Source organism: Phocoena phocoena, chromosome 12, assembly GCF_963924675.1.
Source record: "Phocoena phocoena chromosome 12, mPhoPho1.1, whole genome shotgun sequence".
Classification (NCBI taxonomy): Eukaryota; Metazoa; Chordata; class Mammalia; order Artiodactyla; family Phocoenidae; genus Phocoena; species Phocoena phocoena.
In genome coordinates, this window is record NC_089230.1 from 42,851,674 (window position 1) to 42,874,087 (window position 22,414).

The window sequence follows — 22,414 nt, forward strand, 5'->3', positions numbered from 1 at the left end:
GCTCTCTGGAAGCCAGAGAACAACAGAGCTAGGTTGATGTAGTCCATTGATATCAGGCTCAGGGGTTACAGAGGAGGGTGGAGAGTGGATTTGGGGGCAAGATGAAGACATCCCACGCATTGTGCACACTGAAGAAAAAGACGGTTGCTCATGAGAACACTGGTCTAACAGATCAAGAAATATGGTACGGAAATCATTTTCTAATCAGGAAGGCACGTGTCCATTCATTTATTTACTCATTATCTGTTACCAATATGTTTAGAGTCTTGAGAATAGGCAGAGGAGAAAATATGAAGAAAATAGACGACATGCCTCTGCTCTGTTGAAAAAATATATCAGCTCTGTTGAGATATAATTCATGTACCATAAAATTCACCCTTTGATTGTATAAAATGCAGTGGTTTTTAGTATGTTCAGTGTTGTGCAACCATCACTACTTGCCCCTGCTCTTTTCATGACATAAAAATACATTCATGGGGCTTCCCGGGTGGCGCAGTGGTTAAGAATCCCCCTGCCAATGCAGGGGACACGGGTTCAAGACCTGGTCTGGGAGGATCCCACATGCCGCGGAGCAACTGAGCCCGTGTGCCACAACTACTGAAGCCCATGCAGCCTAGATCCCGTGCTCCGCAACAAGAGAAGCCACCTTGATGAGAGGCCCGCGCACTGTAACGAAGAGTGGCCCCCACTAGCCGCAGCTAGAGAAAGCCCACGGGCAGCAACGAAGACCCAAAGCAGCCAAAAAAAAAAAAAAAAAAAAAATTCATGAATTAATAGAAGAAGCATACAAAACAATGTATTTAGAAGCAAAGCAATATGGTATAGTCTGAATTCATAAGTGCCAATGACCTGTAGGCAGAATGGAGCTGACTGGGGTTAATCAGAGAATGCTCCCCAAAATGGGTTAGTTTGAAAATAGTTTTGAAGGAGGAAGTGGAAGAGTGGGATAAAAATTGGTTTCAAGTATTTGCTCTGTCTCTTATAAAACAGTTCAACTCCTTGAAAAATTACTTAACTTCTTTGAACCCAGTTTACTTGTGAAAAAGTAGGAAATAGAAATCCTTTACAGGCTTAATGCGAGGGCTAAAAGAGCTAATATTTTAAAGATTGAAAAAAAGAAGTACAGTGCCTGGCACATAATAGGTACTCAATAATGATAGTAATTAATATTATGGAGATATACTGACAGGAGCAAGGAGAGAGACATCACCATTTATCAGGAGTATACATGTTCTTTGGGAGCCTAATCAAATACATTTTTATGTGTTGATTGGATGTATGATTAGGAAGGGCAAGTATTTTAACTCAAAATAAATGTATCTCCTTTCTCTTTAGAGGCATGAAAAGGAGTAAGCTTCCTTATAACTTTCTTATAACTTCTAACTGTTATGTTTCCAAGGCTAGGCACACTACCCAGCACAGAGTGCCAATATCTACTTGTGGTTGAACAAATGAATGTATGAATGCAGTAATTTACTAACAATTGCAATAAACTATTCATAAATCATGATGCCATTTGAAAATCACTAACTGACATGATTATATTTTGTAGATACAAAGGCAGTCTCTGTTGACAGGACACACAGACATTGTGACTCACGTGAAGTTGTTGGTAAATGACATGGTGGTGGACTCAGTTGGTGGATATCTCTATTGGACCACACTGTATTCAGTTGAAAGTACCAGGCTAAATGGGGAAAGTTCCCTTATACTACAGGCACAGCCTTGGTTTTCTGGGAAAAAGGTGAAAATTAAAAATAAGATCTGATCATTTAATAGTACTAAATAATGCTGTTTTGTAGTTATGATAATACTGTTTCTGCTTATTGTGAGTTGTTCAGGTAGAATCTGAAAAGAAATACTGTTATGGTAAGATCTTGATATAACCAAACTTTCTCTAAGTCTTATTGATTGTAATAATTGATTAAATAAATTAGAATATAATGTGGAGATTTTTATAGTTTGCTTTATCTTGAATTGACTCACACTTTAAGAACATTTTAATTTCCGTCTGTTTTCATAGTCTAGGAATTCTTTGGATATTTTAGAGCTTCTTCTTGGGTGATGATTAGGTGTTTTATTATTTTCAATCAATTTCTGGTACTGACTGCTCTAAAAACTGTGTAACTCCTAGGAAAGTTGACTTCTCTGTGTCTGTTTCATTATCTGAAAAATGGGAATATTAACAATTGTCCTACCTCTAGGGTTGTTGTGAAGATTAAATGAGATAATTCATGGGAAGTAGTGAGAATAGTTCCAGGCACATGGTAACCACTGAATAGTTAAGCTTGTATTTTGTAACTCAATCGAAAAAATACCCTGATATAGAAATGGTTCTAAAACAAATGACACTTTTACTTCCTCAACTTCTAGAAGCAATACCTATTTTTCTTGATCCTGTTTAGCTACCCTCTAGCAACCCATCTAAATTTCTGAATTTTGTTTTCTCTGATCATCATAATAATATACGTCTACTGTAGAAAATGTAGGAATTACAGAAAAGCATGAAGAAGAAATATATCATTTATACTATTTCTATCTAGGATATTTCTTAAAATTTTCTTATTTTTTAAAGCCTTTTTAGTTGTCAGTAGAGATAATACAGATGTATCAGATCATTTATAAACAAACAAACAAATTGTTGAGTCACTGATCCTCAATTCCATAGGATGTATCAGTTATAATTCCTAAGATTGGCACCTACAGATTATAACACAGATATTTAAAAGAAATAGAAATTTACACACCATATCCAGAGATTAATTATTCCTGTCAAATAATGAAATAATCCCTTAATTCTATTTTAGAGCCACTTGAGTCTGAATACAAAGAAAGTACATTTTTTATGTCTCCATAAAAAATGTTAGGGGAAAATCTTTTTCTGTGTAAAAGCATATCAAAGGTAACAGTATATCAGGAGTAACTTCCTATTCATCCCCGAGACTTTGTCAGTAATCTCCCTGCTGTCCTGATCTTGTCGTTTGAGCTTTTTCTACTCAGGATAGCTCGGGAGTGGCCCTGGGGACTTTTCTGTAAATGAGTGAATCGTTAGATTTCTCAGCATGTTTGGGGAAATACACTTTTCTTTAAAATCCACTCCAAATACTCTCACAGGCTGGCTAATGTTGTTCCTACTTGTGCAAATCTGTGTTCTGGTTCCGTGGCTTGTTTTATTCATCTGCCTCCATTAATGCTAGTAGGTGTTTTGAAGGTAATATGTTTTGCACTGAGCAAAGCGCTCCATCTCACTGTCATTCCTTTCTGTGTTACTCACAGATTTGTCACGGAGTATAAGATACTTTGCAATCAACGGTGTAATAAAATAGTTAGCCAATCATTTATAGAAAGACTCATTTGTGCGATGAAAAGGGAGAATGAAATGAGAAATTCTTTTAAAGTGAAAAGATACTTTTTGCCACATCTGATGTGTCAGGCTCATAGTATATAGTACATTTTACCAGAGGATTAAACTTTAAGGTTTTTGTTTAGATCAAAGGGATTATTTCCTACGTATGGGAGTTACTAGACATAACAATGGTTCCCAGAGATTTATGGAACAGCCTCTGACACTGCTTAAATATGGGCCCAAATGGCTGGTGTAAAGGAATGGGGTAATGATCCAACACCTGAATTTCACTTATAGCTTGAACAGTTTGTTGTATTCCAGCAAAGGGAGTTGTAGAATCTCTTTTTTAAGAGATAAAGTAGAATTAATCTGTAATTTGGAAAACTCTAGTGCATCTCATTAGATAACCAAACAATATTAACCTGGTTTCACTTTAACTGGGAAAATTATCAATAAATCTCTTTTAGCCTGAAGAAAGGACATAATTCAACTCCCGAAAGGCTAGGAATTGCTAGAATAGTTTTCTACCTTTTGGGAAAGGAGTAGGTTGAGTTTTCTTGAAGATTGAAGGCTGTGATTTACATGACTACTGAAGGTTCTTGTAGCCATGGGTCTTGAGATTATTTCTTTGTAGCAAGCCTTGGGTAACTTGCCAGCAAGTATTTTTAGTTGTTGGATACTTTATTGTATTCTTTTTACATTTTTCACTGGCTCATCTTTTTGTTTATATGTGTTGTATCTTGCTAAAGATACAGTCATCAACTTTAATCCTATCTGATACCTCTCAGCCTCTAGGTCTGCTACAGAAAGACTGCTATTCTGAGGTCAGACTCCTAGCAATCTCAACTCATCTGAAAAATACCTATAAAGCCAAAGAAAGCAAAAAAGATCCTTTGGATTGTAACTTCTATCTCAAGCACCTTATTTCATAAGAGAAACAGTCTTCCCTCAAGCCTCACGTAGTCAACTGGATGTAAAATTAAGACATAGATTGTAAAAAGACAAATAAAGAGTAATAAGAAGTAGTTGTAAGATGTCAGCTGGAAATAGGACTTTATATATACATGACTCTATCCAGTTATATCACATAAAAACCCTGTTCGTGTTATATTTTAGAAAAATATCAGGATGTTTTTGGTTGTAATTAACAGGAGATATAATTTTAAATGGTTTGAACCACTGGTTCTCAAACTTGGGGACACATTGGAATTACCTGGGGAATATGAAGACATACTGGAGACTGGATACCATCTCCAGAGATCAAAATTTAACAGGATGCAGACTGGGAATTGAGATGTTTAAAGAATTCCACAGGTAATTCTAATGTGTAGCAATTGAGAACAACTGATTTAAACAACGATCAAATTCACTGGCTTATGTGGCTGAAGAGTCCAAAGTTATGGCTAGCTTTAGACAAGGCTTTACACAGTGGCTCAAAGTCCCTCATTCAGTAGCACCTGGAGTGTGGTTGAAAATTTGTATTTGTAACAAATTCCCAGATGATGCTGATGTTGCTGGTCCAAGAATCAAACTTTGAGAACCACTAGAGATAAGTATATAGAAGGGAATACTTCTTGCCATTTGGGGATTTTTAGGAAACCAGTGCTTATATCAAAATTACATAGTAATAGACATACTCATATAATATTTATATTCAGTGAAAGGCAAAAATCACTGAGTTTATTATTCCAAAGAGGATGTTAAAGAGAAATCTGTAGCTTAAGTGTGACATAATCACAAAGGTATCCTTAAACATGTATTTGATTTGTTTTCTTTCCATATTTTCTATTTAGGTAATTGCTCTAACTTTAGACCTTAGTGATGGACTCTTGTATTGGTTGGTTCAAGACAGTCAGTGTATTCACCTGTACACAGCTGTTCTTCGGGGTCAGAGGTAAGTAAGATTGAAGGCAATTGGTTGAGAATAAGAGAACAACTTGCTCCTCAGTTATAAATGATAGTGCATGAGAATTCATTTATTCTTCCAATAAACATTTACTAATTTTCCACTGTGTTGCAGGCATTGTGCTTGTAAGGAAAGGTAAGTTTTTAAATAACTAATTACTGTAGGATATGGTGAATACTGTGATAGGATGTAAAGAGAGTCCAGTAGAGGCACTGAGGAGAATGCCCCTCAAGAGCCCAGGAAATGGGTGGATGGGTTTTTCTGCTTCTTAATATAGTCTCCAACTATGATTATAGATTTGCCTATAACTCTTTAGTTGATGTATCTGCATGCTTTGTATTTAGTATTGTTATCTATATACTTGATTACATTGTATTTCCTTTTATTACTACAAAATATCCTCATTCATCTATGTAATACTCTTCATCTTAAAGACCATTTTGTCTGATAGTATTAGGAAAGTCATAGCAGCTTTCTTATGCTTAGTGTTTGCATGGTACAGCTCTTTATGTCTCTTTACTTTCAATTTTCGTCTTTACATTTAAAAGGTGTCTCTTGTAAATAGCATATAAAGTTTTGCTTTTTTATGCAGTCTGACAATTTCTGCCTTTTAATTGGGGTGTTTGATTCATTTACATTTAATATAATTATTGATATGTTGGGATTTAAGTCTACCATCTTGGTGTTTGACTTCCATTTGTCTCATCGGCTGTTCATTCCTCTGTTCTACTTCTCTGCATTTTTGAGGGTAAAAAAAATACTTTTTTAGTATTCCATTTTATCGCCTCTCATAACATTTTAATTATGTGTGTTTATAATTTTCTTTAGGTTGCTTTAGAGAGTAAAATATGCATTTTTAACATTAAATATCTTCAACTTACCACAGTCATATTCAAAATATTCTTACTTCATAAATGATTTTAAAACTTTATGGTGATATGTTTCCAATTATTACCCTTCACTCTTTGGGTTCTTGTTGTCATATATTTTACTTTCATCTACACTCTAAAATCCATGTTCACTACTATTTTTAGTTTAAACAGCCAATAGTTTTTAACTTCAAGGAAAGAGTTACATATCTCAAATTAAAATACAGGACATAAAATCATTAAAGAAAAGCAGTTAAAGGGAGAATTTAGAGGTCATATTATTACATAGATGAGGAAACTGAAACCACAGATGTGTATAAATTTGCAGATTGTCACATGGTAAATTAGAGAGATAGGAAAAGGTTAAAGTAAAACAAAAGGTCCTGTTCTAGGGCAGAGATTTTTAATATTGGGTTCATGGACCCCCTAGGGAGTTCATGGAGGGCTTCAGGTGGTGTGTGAGTGCTTGGAAATTGAGCATCCATTCACTTCATCAAATTTTCAAAAGAGTCTAATCTTACAAAGACCAAGAATTCGTGCTCTATGAAGACAATGTCAAAATTACTTTTAGATTAAAAAATATATATTGTTTGGTTTATGGAAAACTCTTAACCATAGAGACTATAAAAAAGCAGTATATGTTTATAAACCTATAATGCATACGAGCATAAACACAGCAAATCTGATTAATCATTTATTTCATATCAGCTATAACATACAGCTCTCGTTCGTTTCCCAGCTGTGAACCATAGAAAACTGGTTGTTCCCTTCCCTAGAAATGTAAGATACTGGCAATCTGATTGTCAAAAGAATCTGTGAGATATAGACGGTGTTCAAAGTGACAGTGTCCTGAGGATTACGGCTCACTCTCTCTGTCTGTACATTCCAGAGGACAGGCTAGCTGGCGTTGAGAGCCTAGCTCCTCAAGTGTCCAGAAAAATCAGTACTACTGGATTTACCAGATAGAGGAAGGAAGTTTCTCCTTTAAAAATGCATTTCCTTATCTCAAGGTTAATAATTTTCCTTGTCTGCATGCCCAGTGGAGTGCAGCAGATCTTGACAAGGTTACACAAAGGACAGGCACTTTTGCCCTCCACGTAAGACTTGCCTTTTTATCACACTGGGGGAAAAAAAAGCTGTACATAGAGACAGGGATTCCAAAGCCATCTTACAAGCAGAAATTTTTTCCTAATATATAATCAAGCTTCCTTCTTCTGCATTTTAAGTTCCTCACCTCTAGTCTAGATCAGCACTGCCCAATACAACTAATGTGAGCCACATATATAATTGTAAATTTCCTGTTGCCTCATTTTAAAAAGTAAAAGCATATAGGTAAATTATTAATGAGTTATTTGTATTCTTTTTTCATATTAATTCTTGGATAGCTTGGGTGTATTTTACATGTACTGCACATCTCATTTTGCACACTAAGTTTTCATAGGAAATACTTGATCTGCAGTTAGATTTTATAAAATTCACAATTGAAAAAGTTGATTTACGTATCCAAGTTTTTCCAAAATATTTAAAGTTTTCCAGTAAATCATACATATGATTCATAATATATAAATCAAATATTAGCTTAAAATTTTAACCTAAATTAATTAAGATTAAATAACATAAAAACTCAGCTCCTCAATTGTAGTAGCCACATGTCAAGGGCTCAGTAGTCACCTGTGGCCTAATGGTTACATTACTGGACAGTGTAGTTCTAGCATAGAGTAGAGATGAGATTAGCTGTCTGCTGTCGTTCAGCATATTCAGAACTTGACAACTGTAAGCCGCCTTTCAAACTGCTCTTCCCTTTCCTGTGTGCAGCCATTCCCTTTGGTTTATTAAAGAATGAATCTATTACCGACATATATATATAATCTATAACAACATATCTGTCTTGGAGGTTGAAAAGGGCGCATCTATCCTAAAAGTTCAGGCATATTTAGTCATGTCAGGACTGAGTATATTGCTCCAAAGGAGCCTACACCCTGCTGTTCCCTCTGCCTAAAATGGTCCCCAAACCCAGTTCTCTTGGTTACTTTGTGTTCAGATTGCACGGCTCAGCTTAAACATTGTTCTCTAAGAGTGGCTTTCTCTGACCAGACCCCATTAGGTCTCCTTGTTTAGGAGCCCACCCTACCTTTCCTTTTACAGTGCCATTCAATGGTGTAGTTATTTGCTCATTACCTGCCTATTCTGCTAGGCTGTATATTTTATGAGGGCAGGGATTGTATTTGTCTTATTTACCACTGTATTCCTAGTGGCCAACACAGAACTAGGCACCCAACATTTGCTGAACAAACGAATAAATGAGTAAGCCCTCAGTAGAGTAACCTCAGCTGACCTCTATACACAGCTCATGCTTCATGGAAGGGTTTACCTTTTAATGATTTTTTTTTGTTGAGCTTTGATTTAAATCCAGCTCTACCTGTCTGAGGACTGAAGGGTTTGAGGTACTCATCTCCTGTGAGTGAGGAGGTTGTGCTGAAATTGCGATGAACACCAGATGGCAAGAGTTTTCCAATCAGCCCAGGAGATATTTACAGGAGAGGAGTCTTCAGCTGGAAATGAGGGGCAATCCAAGCCAGTGACAACTAAGGATCTCCAGTATCACCCTGCAGGGAAATCTCTGCCCTGGGGACTGTTTTGGGAATGCTGAACAAACGACCTGTGGGCAAGGCTAACATGAACACATCCACAGGAACTAGGCTGCAGCAGCTCTGTGTGTGGTCCAGAAGGGCCAGCCTTCTCAGGCCAAGTGCATCCTGCTTGGTGAGCTTCTTTCCATATGGAATTAGGTTTTATATACCTCACCAAGGTTACTGGAAAGTTCTAATGAGAAGTGGAAACGACAAAGTGTAAAATTAGACAAGTGGGTGAAAGGCCAAAAGGCAAACTCCGTGCTGGCTTCACATCTGAGTAGGTATGAATAAAGACTATTTTATGAGAAAAAGGACTATGGGAATAGTACTAGTGAATATACTTTTTCTTTATAAGGCTGACACCTCTCAAGTCCTTGGAGGTAGTTTCAATTTTCTCAAGGAAGTATTATGAAACTCTCAAAACAAAACTTTTATTTATTTTGATTTTAAGTGCCATACTTTCCTAAAGAGGGGAATGTCAACACTTTAAAAAAATTTAGAGAAATCATTAAAAAAAAGTGAAATAACTACTCCAAAAAGCTGAGAACATTGAGATAGTTATTGTGAGAACCAGACAACTGGTGTAATTTTAGAAACAACCAAGCAGAGTTTTAAAATAAAATTCCTTGTCATTGAGAAAAAGACTTTAAAAGCAGTTTAAAACAATAGTCTGTTTCCTTGAATTCCCTGGTCTGAAACGGAGCATTTGGACTAAGCTGTGGAAGTTGATGAGTATCGTTGAAGCAACAGGCAGTTGTGAATAGTATAAAGTGAAGGACTAAACAACCTAAAGAATGGTGAGTAAATAAGATGACTAACCAAGAATAGGAGGAAGGCATGATGCAATGAAGAGAAACAAATCAATGGGTTGTGCCTTTGATGTAGGGTAAAAATTTTTTTTTGATAAAAATCACAAGGATTTATTAAAATCTGTGTAACACTCTTGCTATTGCAATATCACATTCATAAGAAAAACCCTAGGAAATTTGCTTTCGGTATACTTCATAAAAAATGTAAAAGTCAACTTAATATGGAATTAAGAAGAATGACAATTATTGTTGCAAAGTATTTTCTCTTTGTTTTCAAACACGCACACTCACAAACACACATTCTGTCCAGTACTTGAATGCACCAGCCCTTACCCCACTCCAGATAGAAATACTAATTGACGTCTTGTTTCAGCAGTGCCGGGGACACCACCATCACAGAGTTCGCAGCCTGGAGTACTTCTGACATTTCCCAGAACACACTGATGTACTACAGTGGTCGGCTCTTCTGGATCAATGGCTTTAGGATTATTACAGCTCAGGAAATAGATCAGAGAACTAGTGTCTCTGTTTTGGAACCAGCCAAATTTAATCAGTTCACAATTATTCAGACATCCCTCAAGCCTCTGCCAGGTACGATATTTTATTCCTGCATAACCTCACTTCTCCATACTTTCTGTTACATAAATGTTAAGGTTGGGTTTTTTTTTCTTTAGAATTATGTTTTAAGAGGAAAAAAGGCTTTAGTAGTTTCTGTTAATTTGCTTGCAGTCATTTGACTCTTAACCCAAATTTACAGCCTGAAACAGTCAGAAAAAGATGGTTTTCAGGATATGTTAAAGGAAAGAAAAATTTTGTTTTGGTTTTAATTATTAGTAATTTCTATTAATCTTCCATGTATCTGTGATAATTGATAATCCTAAATTCTTTCTTTCTCTGTTGTTTCTTTCATCCCATAGGGAACTTTTCCTTTACCCCTAAGGTTATCCCAGATGCCATTCCAGAGTCTTCATTTATGATTGAAGGAAATGCTTCGAGTTTTCAAATCCTCTGGAATGCTTCCCCAGCAGTGGATTGGGGTGTCATTTTCTACAGTGTGGAATTTAGTGCTCATTCTAAGGTATGGCATTGGTTCTAGTAACTTCCATTTTTCAAACAGAGTGTACCATCTGTGTCAGCCCTGCCCACACTGATTTGCCACTTTCTTTACTTAGCCAAGCTCATCTCCCTCACTGTTCCTGTAGCATTTGATTATTAAGATTATTCCTGATAACTCTTTTTTATAGCCAGTCTCTGATTGCTTTGTGGTTAGTGTTAACCATTGGTGTGTTAGACACACTGGTCCTCGTGGAACAACATGGAATTTACCAACATTAGTGTTTCCAAAATTGCAAGGTTTAACTTTACATGTGAACCAAAGTTTGAAGATTTTAGTTAATTAGGAATAAAAGATGTTATGATTCTCTCCCTAAGAAAATAATGTTTTGTGCTTATATTTTAGTTCCTGGCTAGTGAACAACATTCTTTACCTGTATTTACTGTGGAAGGGCTGGTGCCCTATGCCTTATTTAATCTTTCTGTCACTCCTTATACCTACTGGGGAAAGGGCCCCAAAACATCTCTATCACTCCGAGCACCTGAAACAGGTACAGGGGTTAAAATCTCTTTAAAAAAAAGACAGAATCTCACCTTCATGATCTAGAATGGATAGTTAATAATTTTTAAAAGTAACTTTCAGTTTTGCAGATGTGTTTAGATTCAATACTCTTTAATGACTTTTTGGAGATTAGAATAGCACCATTAAAATAAATCTGCATAATTTATTCCTAATGAATATCTCAAAGATTTCTTAAAGACTGCTTCACTTGACTGTAATGATATACAGTATGTATATAATGCAGAAACATGGTTCAGGTAATTTGTGAGATGCTTCATAAAGACAAAGGGGATTTAAGAACAGTAAAAATTTCCTGGAAGGCAGGTTTACCAGGAGGTGTTCTCACAGATGGTAACTCAGAATCTTCTGTAGGTGAATATCGATGTCTAAATTTTTTTTTTAAATGTATTTAATTTATTTATTTTTGGCTGCGTTAGGTCTTTGTTGCTGCGCGCAGGCTTTCTCTAGCTGCTGCGAGCGGGGGCTACTCTTCGTTGGGGTGAGGGGGCTTCTCACTGAGGAGGCTTCTCTTGTTGCAGAGCACGGGCTCTAGGCACATGGGCTTCAGTAGTTGTGTTGCACGGGCTTAGTTGCTCCGCAGCATGTGGGATCTTCCCGGACCAGGGCTCGAACCCACGTCCCCTGCATTGGCAGGCGGATTCTTAACCACTGCGCCACCAGGGAAGTCCCTCTAAATTTTTAAAAAATGTTTTTCTTTGGAATATATTTTTAAAAAGGAAATTAGCCACACCTTTACGTGTGTATATCACTTTAAAGTGTACAAAGCACATTTATATATATCACTCCTTTATTAAACATTTATTACATCCCTATCATGTGTCAGAAACATCATTGTATCATTTCAGTGACCCTCAACATCATTGTATCATCTCTGTGGTAGGTAGGACAGATGTTATTATCTTGGTTATGCTAAGAGAAAATGGAAGCCTAGGAGTTGCCCAATGTAAATTAGCTAGTGAGTGGCAGGGCTGGGGCTTAATCTGGACTTTTCACTCTAGTTTCTTCAAATCTCCATTCAGTCATTTTTGCAGACACTGGCGAGTGATCTTATCATGTTGATTTAATTTATATAAACTTCCTAGCACGGGACCTGGCAGGCAGTAAGAGCTCAATAAACAGACATACGTTCACTGTTGCAATTTTTTTTAAACTGTTAAGATTTTATCAACAATATTTATCCATGAGTCTCATAACAGGAACATAGTGGAGCCTGGGCAGGTTGTGGAGCAGTTAGCATTTGGATCCAGGTATGCTCTCTTTGAGATTGTCTTGGGATGGCAGCTTTGGTTGGCTTCTTCTGTGGAAATGGACTTGACTATCAGGGGATGCACTGGGGGCTAGGGGCCATCAACACTCTGAAATAAGGAAAAAGGATAAGATTTGGCCCTTGACTTCGGGGAGTTTACAATATAGTTGGAAATTATTCAAATTGACAAATATTTATTAAGCACTTACTGTGTGCCAGTCCTTTACTAGATTTGGGGGGATTTAATAAGGAATAAGAAAAGGTGCTTTCTCTCTGACGGAGCTCATAAGACAGTAGAGAGATAAACGCAGACGCTGCTAATGATAAAAGAAATAAGACAGTGACAACTGAGTAGCAGTGGCACAGAGTGAATAAGCAGGCTATGAAATCTTCACCTCTATCAAGCTGCCTCTCAGCATTCTTATGAGAGGGCCATACATGCAGGCTTGTATGGCTGGGGAAGGCCTTTGGGGAGTGGAAACTTTAGCTGGGCTCTAAGGCATGAAGCAAGAAGAGGTTTATCCCGTGTAAATACAATGCAAGACGGTCTGGGGATTGGATAACAATGTGAGTGTTGAACACTACGGAGCAATGTGATTGGAGCGGCAGAGTGGGAGGGGACCTATGGAGGAATCCTAAGAAAGAAGAGGGATGTCTTGGATGGAATGACTTGGAAATCAGGCAGAGGAATTTCTCTTGATTGACAGAGAAAGAGAGAGAGAGAGAGAGAGAGAGAGAGAGAGAGAGAGAGAGAAATTAATTAAAGGATTGGGAGAGGCTAAATTTCTTGATGTGGCTCCAGAATAGATGGCAACAACTAAGCCATACTCTCAGAGAGGGTTCACGGTGAGAGGGCCTAGATCCTGGATATGCTGTATTTTACACCCGGAACTGGCTAAAGGCTGGATAGAGATAGTGTCTTCCTTCCTGGTGACTGCCATTTCCACCTCCAGAGTGAGAGTAAATACTGTATTTTATAAGGTGAACTAGCCAGCTTCCATGTATACAGACCACAGATGAGAAAGGTGTGCATCAGTGGTAGTAAGTAGGATTTGGGTTGGAGAAAAGGAAGATTTGCAGAAATATCAGGATAGGTTCCTGAAGAAATCTATGGAATATTCTCTCCTGAAGATCTTTAAGAAGAAGATAGATATACCTTAACTGTCAGGAATGAGAAATATCTATTACTCAGTTGCTCTGCACCCTCATCATGAGTGATAGAAGTTGACCTTGTATTGTTTTCTGCCCTGTGTCTCTGCTTTTCAGTTCCATCAGCACCAGAGAATCCCAGAATATTTATATTACCAAGTGAAAAATTCCACAATAAGAATGAAGTTGTGGTGGAATTTAGGTGGAATAAACCTAAGCATGAAAATGGTGTGTTAACAAGATTCGAAATTTTCTATCAAATATCCAACCAAAGCGACACAAACAAAACATTCAAAGACTGGATTGCTGTCAATGTCACTTCCTCAGTGATGTCTTTTCAACTTGAGGGTATGAGTCTTGGGTACAGTGTTGCCTTCCAGGTATGAGAGTGAAAACAGGGATACAGGGGTCTGAATAGTGTAGACAAAAGGTGGATTAAAGGACCAGGTTAAGAATTCTGCCGCTCTGTCAATAATTTCATGTACGCTGTGATCACAGAGGTCAAGTGGACAGCAAAGGTACAGAAGGGAGAGGGGACAGCTAGGGTAAAGGACATCTTGACAATTTTCTTGCTTCCAGATTCAGAACAAACATTATTTTTTGGCTCCACCAACTATAGGCCGTGTACCACATTAGGTGCTTTAATATTCATTATCTCATTTGATCCTCACATTGTGAAGAAAAAGCCATGTCCCTGGGTGTATCAGTGAGGTACCAAAGCTGCGTGGTTGGGAAGTGGTGTGCTACAGTCTAGCTTCTAGAGTCCTTTCCACTATATTACATCAACTACTGGAAGTCATCTGGACGCCCCCAGTTGCAGCTACTAAAGGAAATAAAAGCTGAGGGTCTGGGTAGTTGACATCTCACATTTATCACCTGGCTGCGGAGAGAGAGAAAGTCGGAGAGAGTAGGAGTCAAAAGGAAAAACGACTGCCACCTATTTTGGCATTTTAAATATAATATGACATAGCTTTCCCCTTATGGTAGATAGCCTGATGATTTTCACATCATCATTATACACCAGGTTGGTGACAAGGTTGTACATATTTAGAGTTATTTTCCATTTCATTTTGGGGAACAGAATGTTTTGGGGAGTGTTTTAGAGATTTGTGGTTTCCAGAGGATCTGTTTTCTTTTTGTAAAATTCTAATTCTGTAATTATTTTGATAATATATTAGGTCTACATATACTAATCAAAACAGTTGTACATAAAAGTTAAAGATAACACACATTCCTATTTGTTAAGAATTATGTGTGTTCCAGTTAAATAAATAGTCTGGTTAAGTGTATTTGCCTATATGTTTATATTGGTTCAAATCTCAGTCACCACAGAGCTTTGCAAAGTGATCTGCATGTATAAGCGTGAGTTACTTAACACGGTCTAGTGCAAAAGTGAAGACTGATTGATATATATATGCACCATGATAAACACACACACATGCACGCACACCATACACAGATAGTAATAAACAGAATATAGTAAAAGAGATTTAATTCTAGAAGTATAATAAAAATAATCCAATGTTTTGTTGATTGAGAGGGCACTGAGGTTCTATCTTTCAAGGCCATCATTATGGATGGCAATTTTCTTTTAGGCTATAGAACACAGGCAAATTTTGGAAGTGGAGATAATTATTATATAATAAGAGACATGTAATAAAAATTGTTTTAAAAAACTCTGCTGTTAGAACGCAGCTTGGCACAGTGGGAAGGAAAGCATACAGACCTCAGAAGACTTAGTTTTATGCCAGTTTCTATATGTGTCATTGCGGATAGGTTGCCTCCCCTAATTATGATCTCTGTCCAGTTTCTACTCTTAGTAGTTGTGAGGATCAAAAGAGATAATATACGTAAAAGTGGTTTGAAATGCACAACTCATTTTCAAATATAAGGGTTAATTACTATTTTCTTTTTATAAATCTTCTTTTAAAAAAGTACAGTAAATTTAGTTATTTGAAGCTTCTTGTTGATTTCATGATAAAGTGGAAGTTTACCATAATCTGTATGGTTTTGTTTCTGTTAAATGTTCCATGTAATTTAATTTTGGAAATAGCTAAAGACCTTTTATAGAAATTCAGATCTTCTGCAATAGAGGTTTGTGCCATTACTTTGTACTTTTCTGGACTAAATAATCCTACCAAAAATTGTTTGGGACAGTATTTTTCCTCTTAGTAATTTTTTGCTATATACTTAGATGTGAATAACTGAACCTATTCATGATATATCTCATAATTGTGAAATGAAACATTCAATAATTTATCAGTCTCAGAACTTAACTGTTGTCACTGAGGACACTTTTGAATGCACATTTTTGTATCCTTTTCTTTCTTTAGGTTCGAGTCTTCACATCCAAAGGACCTGGACCATTTTCTGACTTAGTAAAGTCCAAAACATCAGGTATTTATTATCTAAAACCTGTGCAAATAACAACTAGTGATTTAAAAACATTTTTGACCCTTAGTATTCTCAGGGATACCCAAGTGCTATCTCTGAGATGAAATTAAAGTCAAATAAAATAATCAATTTTCATCATCACCAAACACGCTTAAATAAACCTAGGCTTAGAGCACCCAGGCAGAAGCCATTGAGACGGGTGTAGTAAATGAGTCCAAAGGAGACTCACGGATTTCAAAATGGCCTGATGTTGAATCAAGGGATTTTGCTAAAGTTCTTTTTCTCATACATATTATCTACTTGTTTTTTGTTTTTAGAGATCAATGCATTTCCATACCTCATAACTTTTTTTGACAACAAGATAGTTTTGTTAGATATGGATAGAAATCAAGTTGTATGGACACTTTGGGCAGAAGGCGACGTTGGTGCCATGGGCTACACAGCTGATGACGCAGTGGTGTACTACGCTCAGGGAGACTCACTCTGCCTCCTCAACATGCACAGTCAGTCCAGCTCTGAGGTATTTCGCTATGTAATTCTTCTGAAAGGAAGTGGAGTATTTGCATATCACACAACGCTGTGATGAAAATGACGAGCCAGTGGTTGAGCCATTAAGATTAGAATGGTTGAAAAGGACAGATGTTGTATATTTAGTCACAAATGAATTCAGGTTATGTTTTGTGCAGATGTGATTCAGGCTTAATTTAGCAAACAGTTCTTGGGCTTAAGGCACTGTGTTACCTGAGATAGAGGTAAAACAGAATGTCACAGTCCTTGAACAAATCCAGTCTAGTATTAGTCTAACAAGAGTAAGACAGTATGGCATGGTGATGAAGAGGGTGAGCCTTAAAACCTGACAACCTAGAATTTAATTCTGACTTTACTACATGCTAGAACTGTGACCATCAGCAACTTATTTAACCACTATGGTTGCATAGTCCCTCATCTTAGGGTGAAGATTAATGAGCTAATCCATGTAAGGCATTTAGTACAATGCCTGGAATGTGGTAGGTATTCACTGAGTGTTAGCTAGTGGAGAAGACAGGCAGAAGACTGTAAGTGCTATGCTGAGGGCAGGATGCAGTGGAATCACAGAGAAAGGATGCTTCATCCAGGATGGAGTGGTGGTGGTGGTGGTAGAGTGGAAAGACATCTTGGGTACAAATAAGATGAACCAGGTCAATGTGGGGAGAAGCTGAGGGAGCAGCAAAGTCCGGGAAACCAGAGAGCCATAGCCTGTTCGGGGAGCTGTAACTAGGAGCTTGGAATGGAGGTGGGGGTCAGGGCAGAGTAAGAGGCAGGTGGTAAAGCTGAAGAGGTGGGCAAGAGCCTAAATATAAGGGACCTTCTTTACGGTGCCAAGGAGATGAGTGTCAATTTTGAAGCCAACATCAAGCCATTCAAGAAATTTAGTGGGTCATTAACATGATCAAGTAGTGTTTTAGGAAGACCCCTCTGTTAGCAAAGAAGAGAAGGTTTGTTTTAGGAAGACCTCTCTGTTAGCAAAGAAGAGAAGGTTAAGTCTGAGGCAATCGGGAACTATCACAGGAATCCAGACAGGAAATGTTAGGCAGGAAGTGAGAGACACTGAGGTAAGAGAGGAGAGGACAAACTCAGGAGATATTTAAAATGGGACTAATTGGCTATGGGTAGTAATGGGAGGAAGAAGTCAAGGGGCAACCACAATTGTCAAGACTGCTCTTCAGGTGAGTGTTGGAAATCCATAAAAATATAAAATGCAGGAGAAAAGGAGGTTTGGGGGGTGGGGTGATGAATTTTGTTTTCTGAGATCATTCATTTGGAGATGTTCGGTAGGCAGTTTGATATCTGAAGCAGTAACTCAATGAGAGATCTTGCCTGAAGATGTGAATTTGTAGCTCTGGTCTATGGATTACAGTTGAAGCTGTGGTAGTTGAAATTAACCAGGGAAAATATACAATGTGAGAAGACGACCAGTGTTACAGTGGCACACAGTCCAGAGTTACTGAGATTTTGGATTACAGAAGAGAAGTGCAGTAAATAAGAAATCGAGTGACTACAAAAAAAGTCCTCAGAGTTGAAGAAAATGAGCATTATCTTCTTGGCTGTGTTTTCTACCTGTTGTTAAGATTTTCCGAGATGCACTGGTTTTTGATATCACAATTATTACAATTGACTGGATTTCAAGGCACCTCTACTTTGTGCTGAAAGAATCACAAAATGGAATGCAAATGTTTGATGTAGATCTTGAAAACAAGGTGAAATATCCCAGGAAGCTGAAAATTTGCAACAGAAATTCAACAATAATCTCTTTTTCTGTATATCCTTTCTTAAGGTATGTGAAGTGTGTCTGTTTCTATGGTGATGAAATAGACGTAGACATATTTAATGTAATATCTTTAGTTTAATATTAGAGTCAATGATGGGACAGTAAGATGCTTAATGTTCCTGATGTTAACTTATAGTAATTCTACATATAAATGATGAGCCTACAACCACCAATATATAAAATTAATCCATACTGACAATTCCACTAACCTAAAGTTAGGTTAATTACCAGCGGGAAACCAAAGGATATTTTTATACCAGTGAATTTAATAATATCCCCAGTTGGTAAGGACAAGAAGGGTACTGAGACGGCAGCAGGAAATGAGCAGGAGATAGACAGGAAGTATGTTTTCCATAGTAAATGCTATTCTGGGCTCATCCATCTTTAATTAATGTCCTTATGAGATTAATTTTAAGGCCTCCATTCAGCAACTGAATAGCAGTTTCTCCGGCTGAAGAGTTATATTTTGTTTGTGCCATAAGCATGGTTATAGTCTATCTTGAAACTAGATTGGTAACTAGTATTAAGAAACAGAAACAAACTTGAGAGGAAGGGAATGGAGATGGTGTTGATGAAAAATATATTTCATATTTAGAGCCAGTAATGAGCCATTTAATACAATGCCTAAGGCCATTATAGTCCAAGGCTTTCATTGCAAACACATTTATTGAGAAATCATTGGAAAATGCTACAAACTAGACTTCTTGTGATCTCTTCCATCATAAGGTTATTGAACACTGGGACATGTTCTTTCCAAAGGTGGCATCTGTCCCCACAATCATTAGAAATGATTGGTCTTCATTAGAAACTGATATTTGCAATGATATGTTTTACTCATTAAGTTGGAGTGTCCTTTTGTGCCTATAGTCGCCTGTATTGGACAGAAGTTTCTGATTTTGGATCTCAGATGTTCTACTACAGTATTATCAACCAGACCTTGCAACGAATTTTGCAACCCCCAGCCATAAACAATCCAGATGGAAGAAGCCAATGTTCTTGCAATGTGACTGAATTTGAGTTAAGTGGAGCAATGACTATTGATACCTCTGACCTAAAGAAACCACGGATATACTTTGTCAAAGGGCAAGAGATCTGGGCAATGGATCTGGAAGGATGTCAGTGTTGGCAAGTTATCATCATGCCTGCTTTGCTTGGTAAGACACTCGTGTGTGTGTAGTAGATCTTCACTAATAATGGCAGCCCCTCCTGTCCCATTAAAAAGGGGTTACATTCAACCTATATGCAAAGGAATATGTGTGTGTGTGTGTGTGTGTGTGTGTGTGTGTGTGTGTGTGTGTATATATATATATATATAGTATTTGCTTCAGACTGTGCCAAATGTTTTTGTAGAATTCAAGTTGTTTTCAGGCAAATTGTACATAGGCATTCACATAATTTTCTGGGTCTGTGGGGGGCTTTTTATGTTGTTATTTTATAATTAACAGTAGAACTACAACTTATTGAGCTCAACTATGTGTTCTAAGCAGGCTACTAAATGTATTATCTCATTTGATCTTCAAAACATCTCAGTGAAGTAGAAACTATCCACATTTTACAGATAAGGAAATTGAGGCTGAGAAAGGTAATTTATCCAAAGGGCCATAGTTAATAGAGGAGCTGGTATCTGAAACTGGGCCTAACTACAGCATCCCTGATCTTCCCACCAGTACTCCACCCCCATGCTGATGATCTCATTGCCTCCACGTTCAGCGTGACTTGGTCAATACTTGACAGGTCTATCTGTTGAAAGTCACAATCTTGTGGAGGAAATATTTGAAAGTCTAAAGTCACTTGGAAGTCTTCTAATTAGGAGTAATTGCAAAAGAAAGAAACCACTCTAAATACCCCCATATATTCTTAAGGGTCTAGTCCTCACTATCCAATCACTAATCATGTGTGGTGATTTAAGTTTAAATTAATTAAAATTAAATAAAATTCAAAATTTAATTCCTCAGCCACACTAGTCACATTTTAAATGCTCAAAACCCACAGCAGCTAATGGTCACTGTATTGGGCGGCACAGATGTAAAATATTTCCATCATCAAAAGTGCTACTGGGGGGCCTTCCCTGGTGGCCCAGTGGTTAAGAATCCACCTGCCAGTGGAGGGGACACGGGTTCGATCCCTGGTCTGGGAAGATCTCACATGCCATGGAGCAACAAAGCTTGTGTGCCACAACTACTGAGCCCATGTGCCACAACTACTGAAGCCCATGTGCCTAGAGCCCGTGCTCCGCAACAAGAGAAGCCACCACAGTGAGAAGTCTGAGCACTGCAGCAAGGAGTGCCCCCCCACCCCCGCTCACCGCAGCTAGAGAAAGCCCGTGTGCAGCAACAAAGACCCAATGCAGCCAAAAACAAATAAATAAATAAATAAATTTATTTTTAAAAATGTGATATTGGGTATTGCTGGTTTATATAGTAAAGTTTTGAAATTGCAAATGTGTGTGTGTCTGTGTATTGTAACTGCATGTACGGTTTTGTTGACATATCAGCCAGAGCCTTTTTTTTTTTTTTTTTTTGCGGTACGCGGGCCTCTCACTGTTGTGGCCTCTCCCGTTGCGGAGCACAGACTCCGGACGCGCAGGCTCAGCGGCCATGGCTCACGGGCCCAGCCGCTCCGCGGCATGTGGGATCTTCCCAGACCGGGGCACGAACCCACGTCCCCTGCATCGGCAGGCGGACTCTCAACCACTGCGCCACCAGGGAAGCCCCAGAGCCTTTTTTTAAAAAAAAAACTAATTAATTAATTTATTTTTGGTTGCATTGGGTCTTCCTTGCTGCGTGCGGGCTTCCTCTAGTTGCGGCGAGTGTGTGGGGGTCACTCTTCCTTGTGGTGCGCAGGCTTCTCATTGCTGTTCTCTCGTTGTGGAGCACAGGCTCTAGGCACGCGGGCTTCAGTAGTTGTGGCACGTGGGTTCAGTAGTTGTGACGCACAGGCTTAGTTGCGCTGCGGCATGTGGGATCTTCCTGGACCAGGGCCCGAACCCGTGTCCCTTGCATTGGCAGGTGGATTCTTAACCGCTGAGCCAACGGGGAAGCCCCCAGAGCCTTTTAGAAGCAATTCCAATGTACTTTCAATGGGATTAAGAGTGGAGATAATGTTCTGAACTTCTCTTATTAGGAGAATAACTTGATTCTGTTGAATGTGTGACAAAGACTCTTTCCTTGATCAAACTTTAATTGCTCTTTTTTTTTTTTTTATTTTGGGCCACGCCGAGTAGCTTGCTGGATCCTAGTTCCCCAACCAGGGATTAAATCCGTGCCTCCTGCAGTGGAAGCACGGAGTCCAGAGTCCTAACTATTGGACCACCAGGGAATTCCCGGATCAAACTTTAGTTACGCTCCTGTGATCCCTTTTCTCAACTAGGCCTCAAACTTGGTCTTCCCTGTCCATCCTTGCTGAGTCCAGTTTCAGCAAGAATCTTGCCAAATCAGTTTAGAGAGAATCTTTCATCTTGGTATCTGACAAAGTTCTTCACCCCCACCCTTGATGTTCTTGGCCAAAAATCCTATGAGGCCAGTTTAGCAAGAATCCCCCTCCCTTGATGTCTCCTCTTAGTAATTTTCTTGACTGCTCTCTCCCTCTGCTTGTTGGCTATAACCCCCAGTTGTCTTTGTTGTTTTTGGAGTTGTGCACGTCTCCCTCCCCTACTGCAATATTGCAACAGCCTTGATTAAAGTCTTCCTTACCATTTAAACAAGTGTCAGAATAATTTTTCTTTAACATCTGATACATAAGAGTTATAATGGGCCATTATTTTATAGCTATAGAACTAGTCAGTCTTTCATGAAGCCACAACTGAAATCCATAATCCAAAAATTAGAAAATTAAAATGACTTTAGAGATCATTTAGCTGACATAATATTGGAAGAAATCCCCTCTACCAAAACAGCCTTCTTTGAGCACCTGTTTATAAAACAACTTACTACCTTATAAGGAAGTCTGTTTAATTTTTGCACAATTCTAAACGCTAGATATTTTTCTTATGTTTAGCCAAAGTTTTCTCCCCATTCCTCTCATTCATTGGCCTGAGTTCTGACTTCTAAATTTACAAAGAATAAATCAATCACTTTCCACATGAGAGCGACTCAACTATGTGGAAACAGCTGCCATAG

The 22,414-nt window shown here is 38.1% G+C and overlaps 1 protein-coding gene across 2 annotated transcripts in view; it reads left to right on the plus strand.

Moving 5' to 3' along the window:
* ROS1 (ROS proto-oncogene 1, receptor tyrosine kinase) overlaps positions 1-22,414 on the plus strand; it is a 112,346-nt gene that overhangs the window by 39,616 nt on the left and 50,316 nt on the right. The window contains exons 17-27 of one of the 2 annotated variants that reach the window (XM_065888762.1): positions 1,553-1,744; positions 5,140-5,240; positions 9,937-10,154; positions 10,481-10,641; positions 11,023-11,167; positions 13,712-13,974; positions 15,928-15,991; positions 16,306-16,508; positions 18,097-18,302; positions 19,164-19,450; positions 19,914-19,916. In XM_065888762.1, coding sequence (XP_065744834.1) covers positions 1,553-1,744; positions 5,140-5,240; positions 9,937-10,154; positions 10,481-10,641; positions 11,023-11,167; positions 13,712-13,974; positions 15,928-15,991; positions 16,306-16,508; positions 18,097-18,302; positions 19,164-19,450; positions 19,914-19,916 — 1,843 coding nt within the window. The remainder of the gene's footprint in view (positions 1-1,552; positions 1,745-5,139; positions 5,241-9,936; positions 10,155-10,480; positions 10,642-11,022; positions 11,168-13,711; positions 13,975-15,927; positions 15,992-16,305; positions 16,509-18,096; positions 18,303-19,163; positions 19,451-19,913; positions 19,917-22,414) is intronic. The other variant, XM_065888763.1, reaches the window with a different exon arrangement.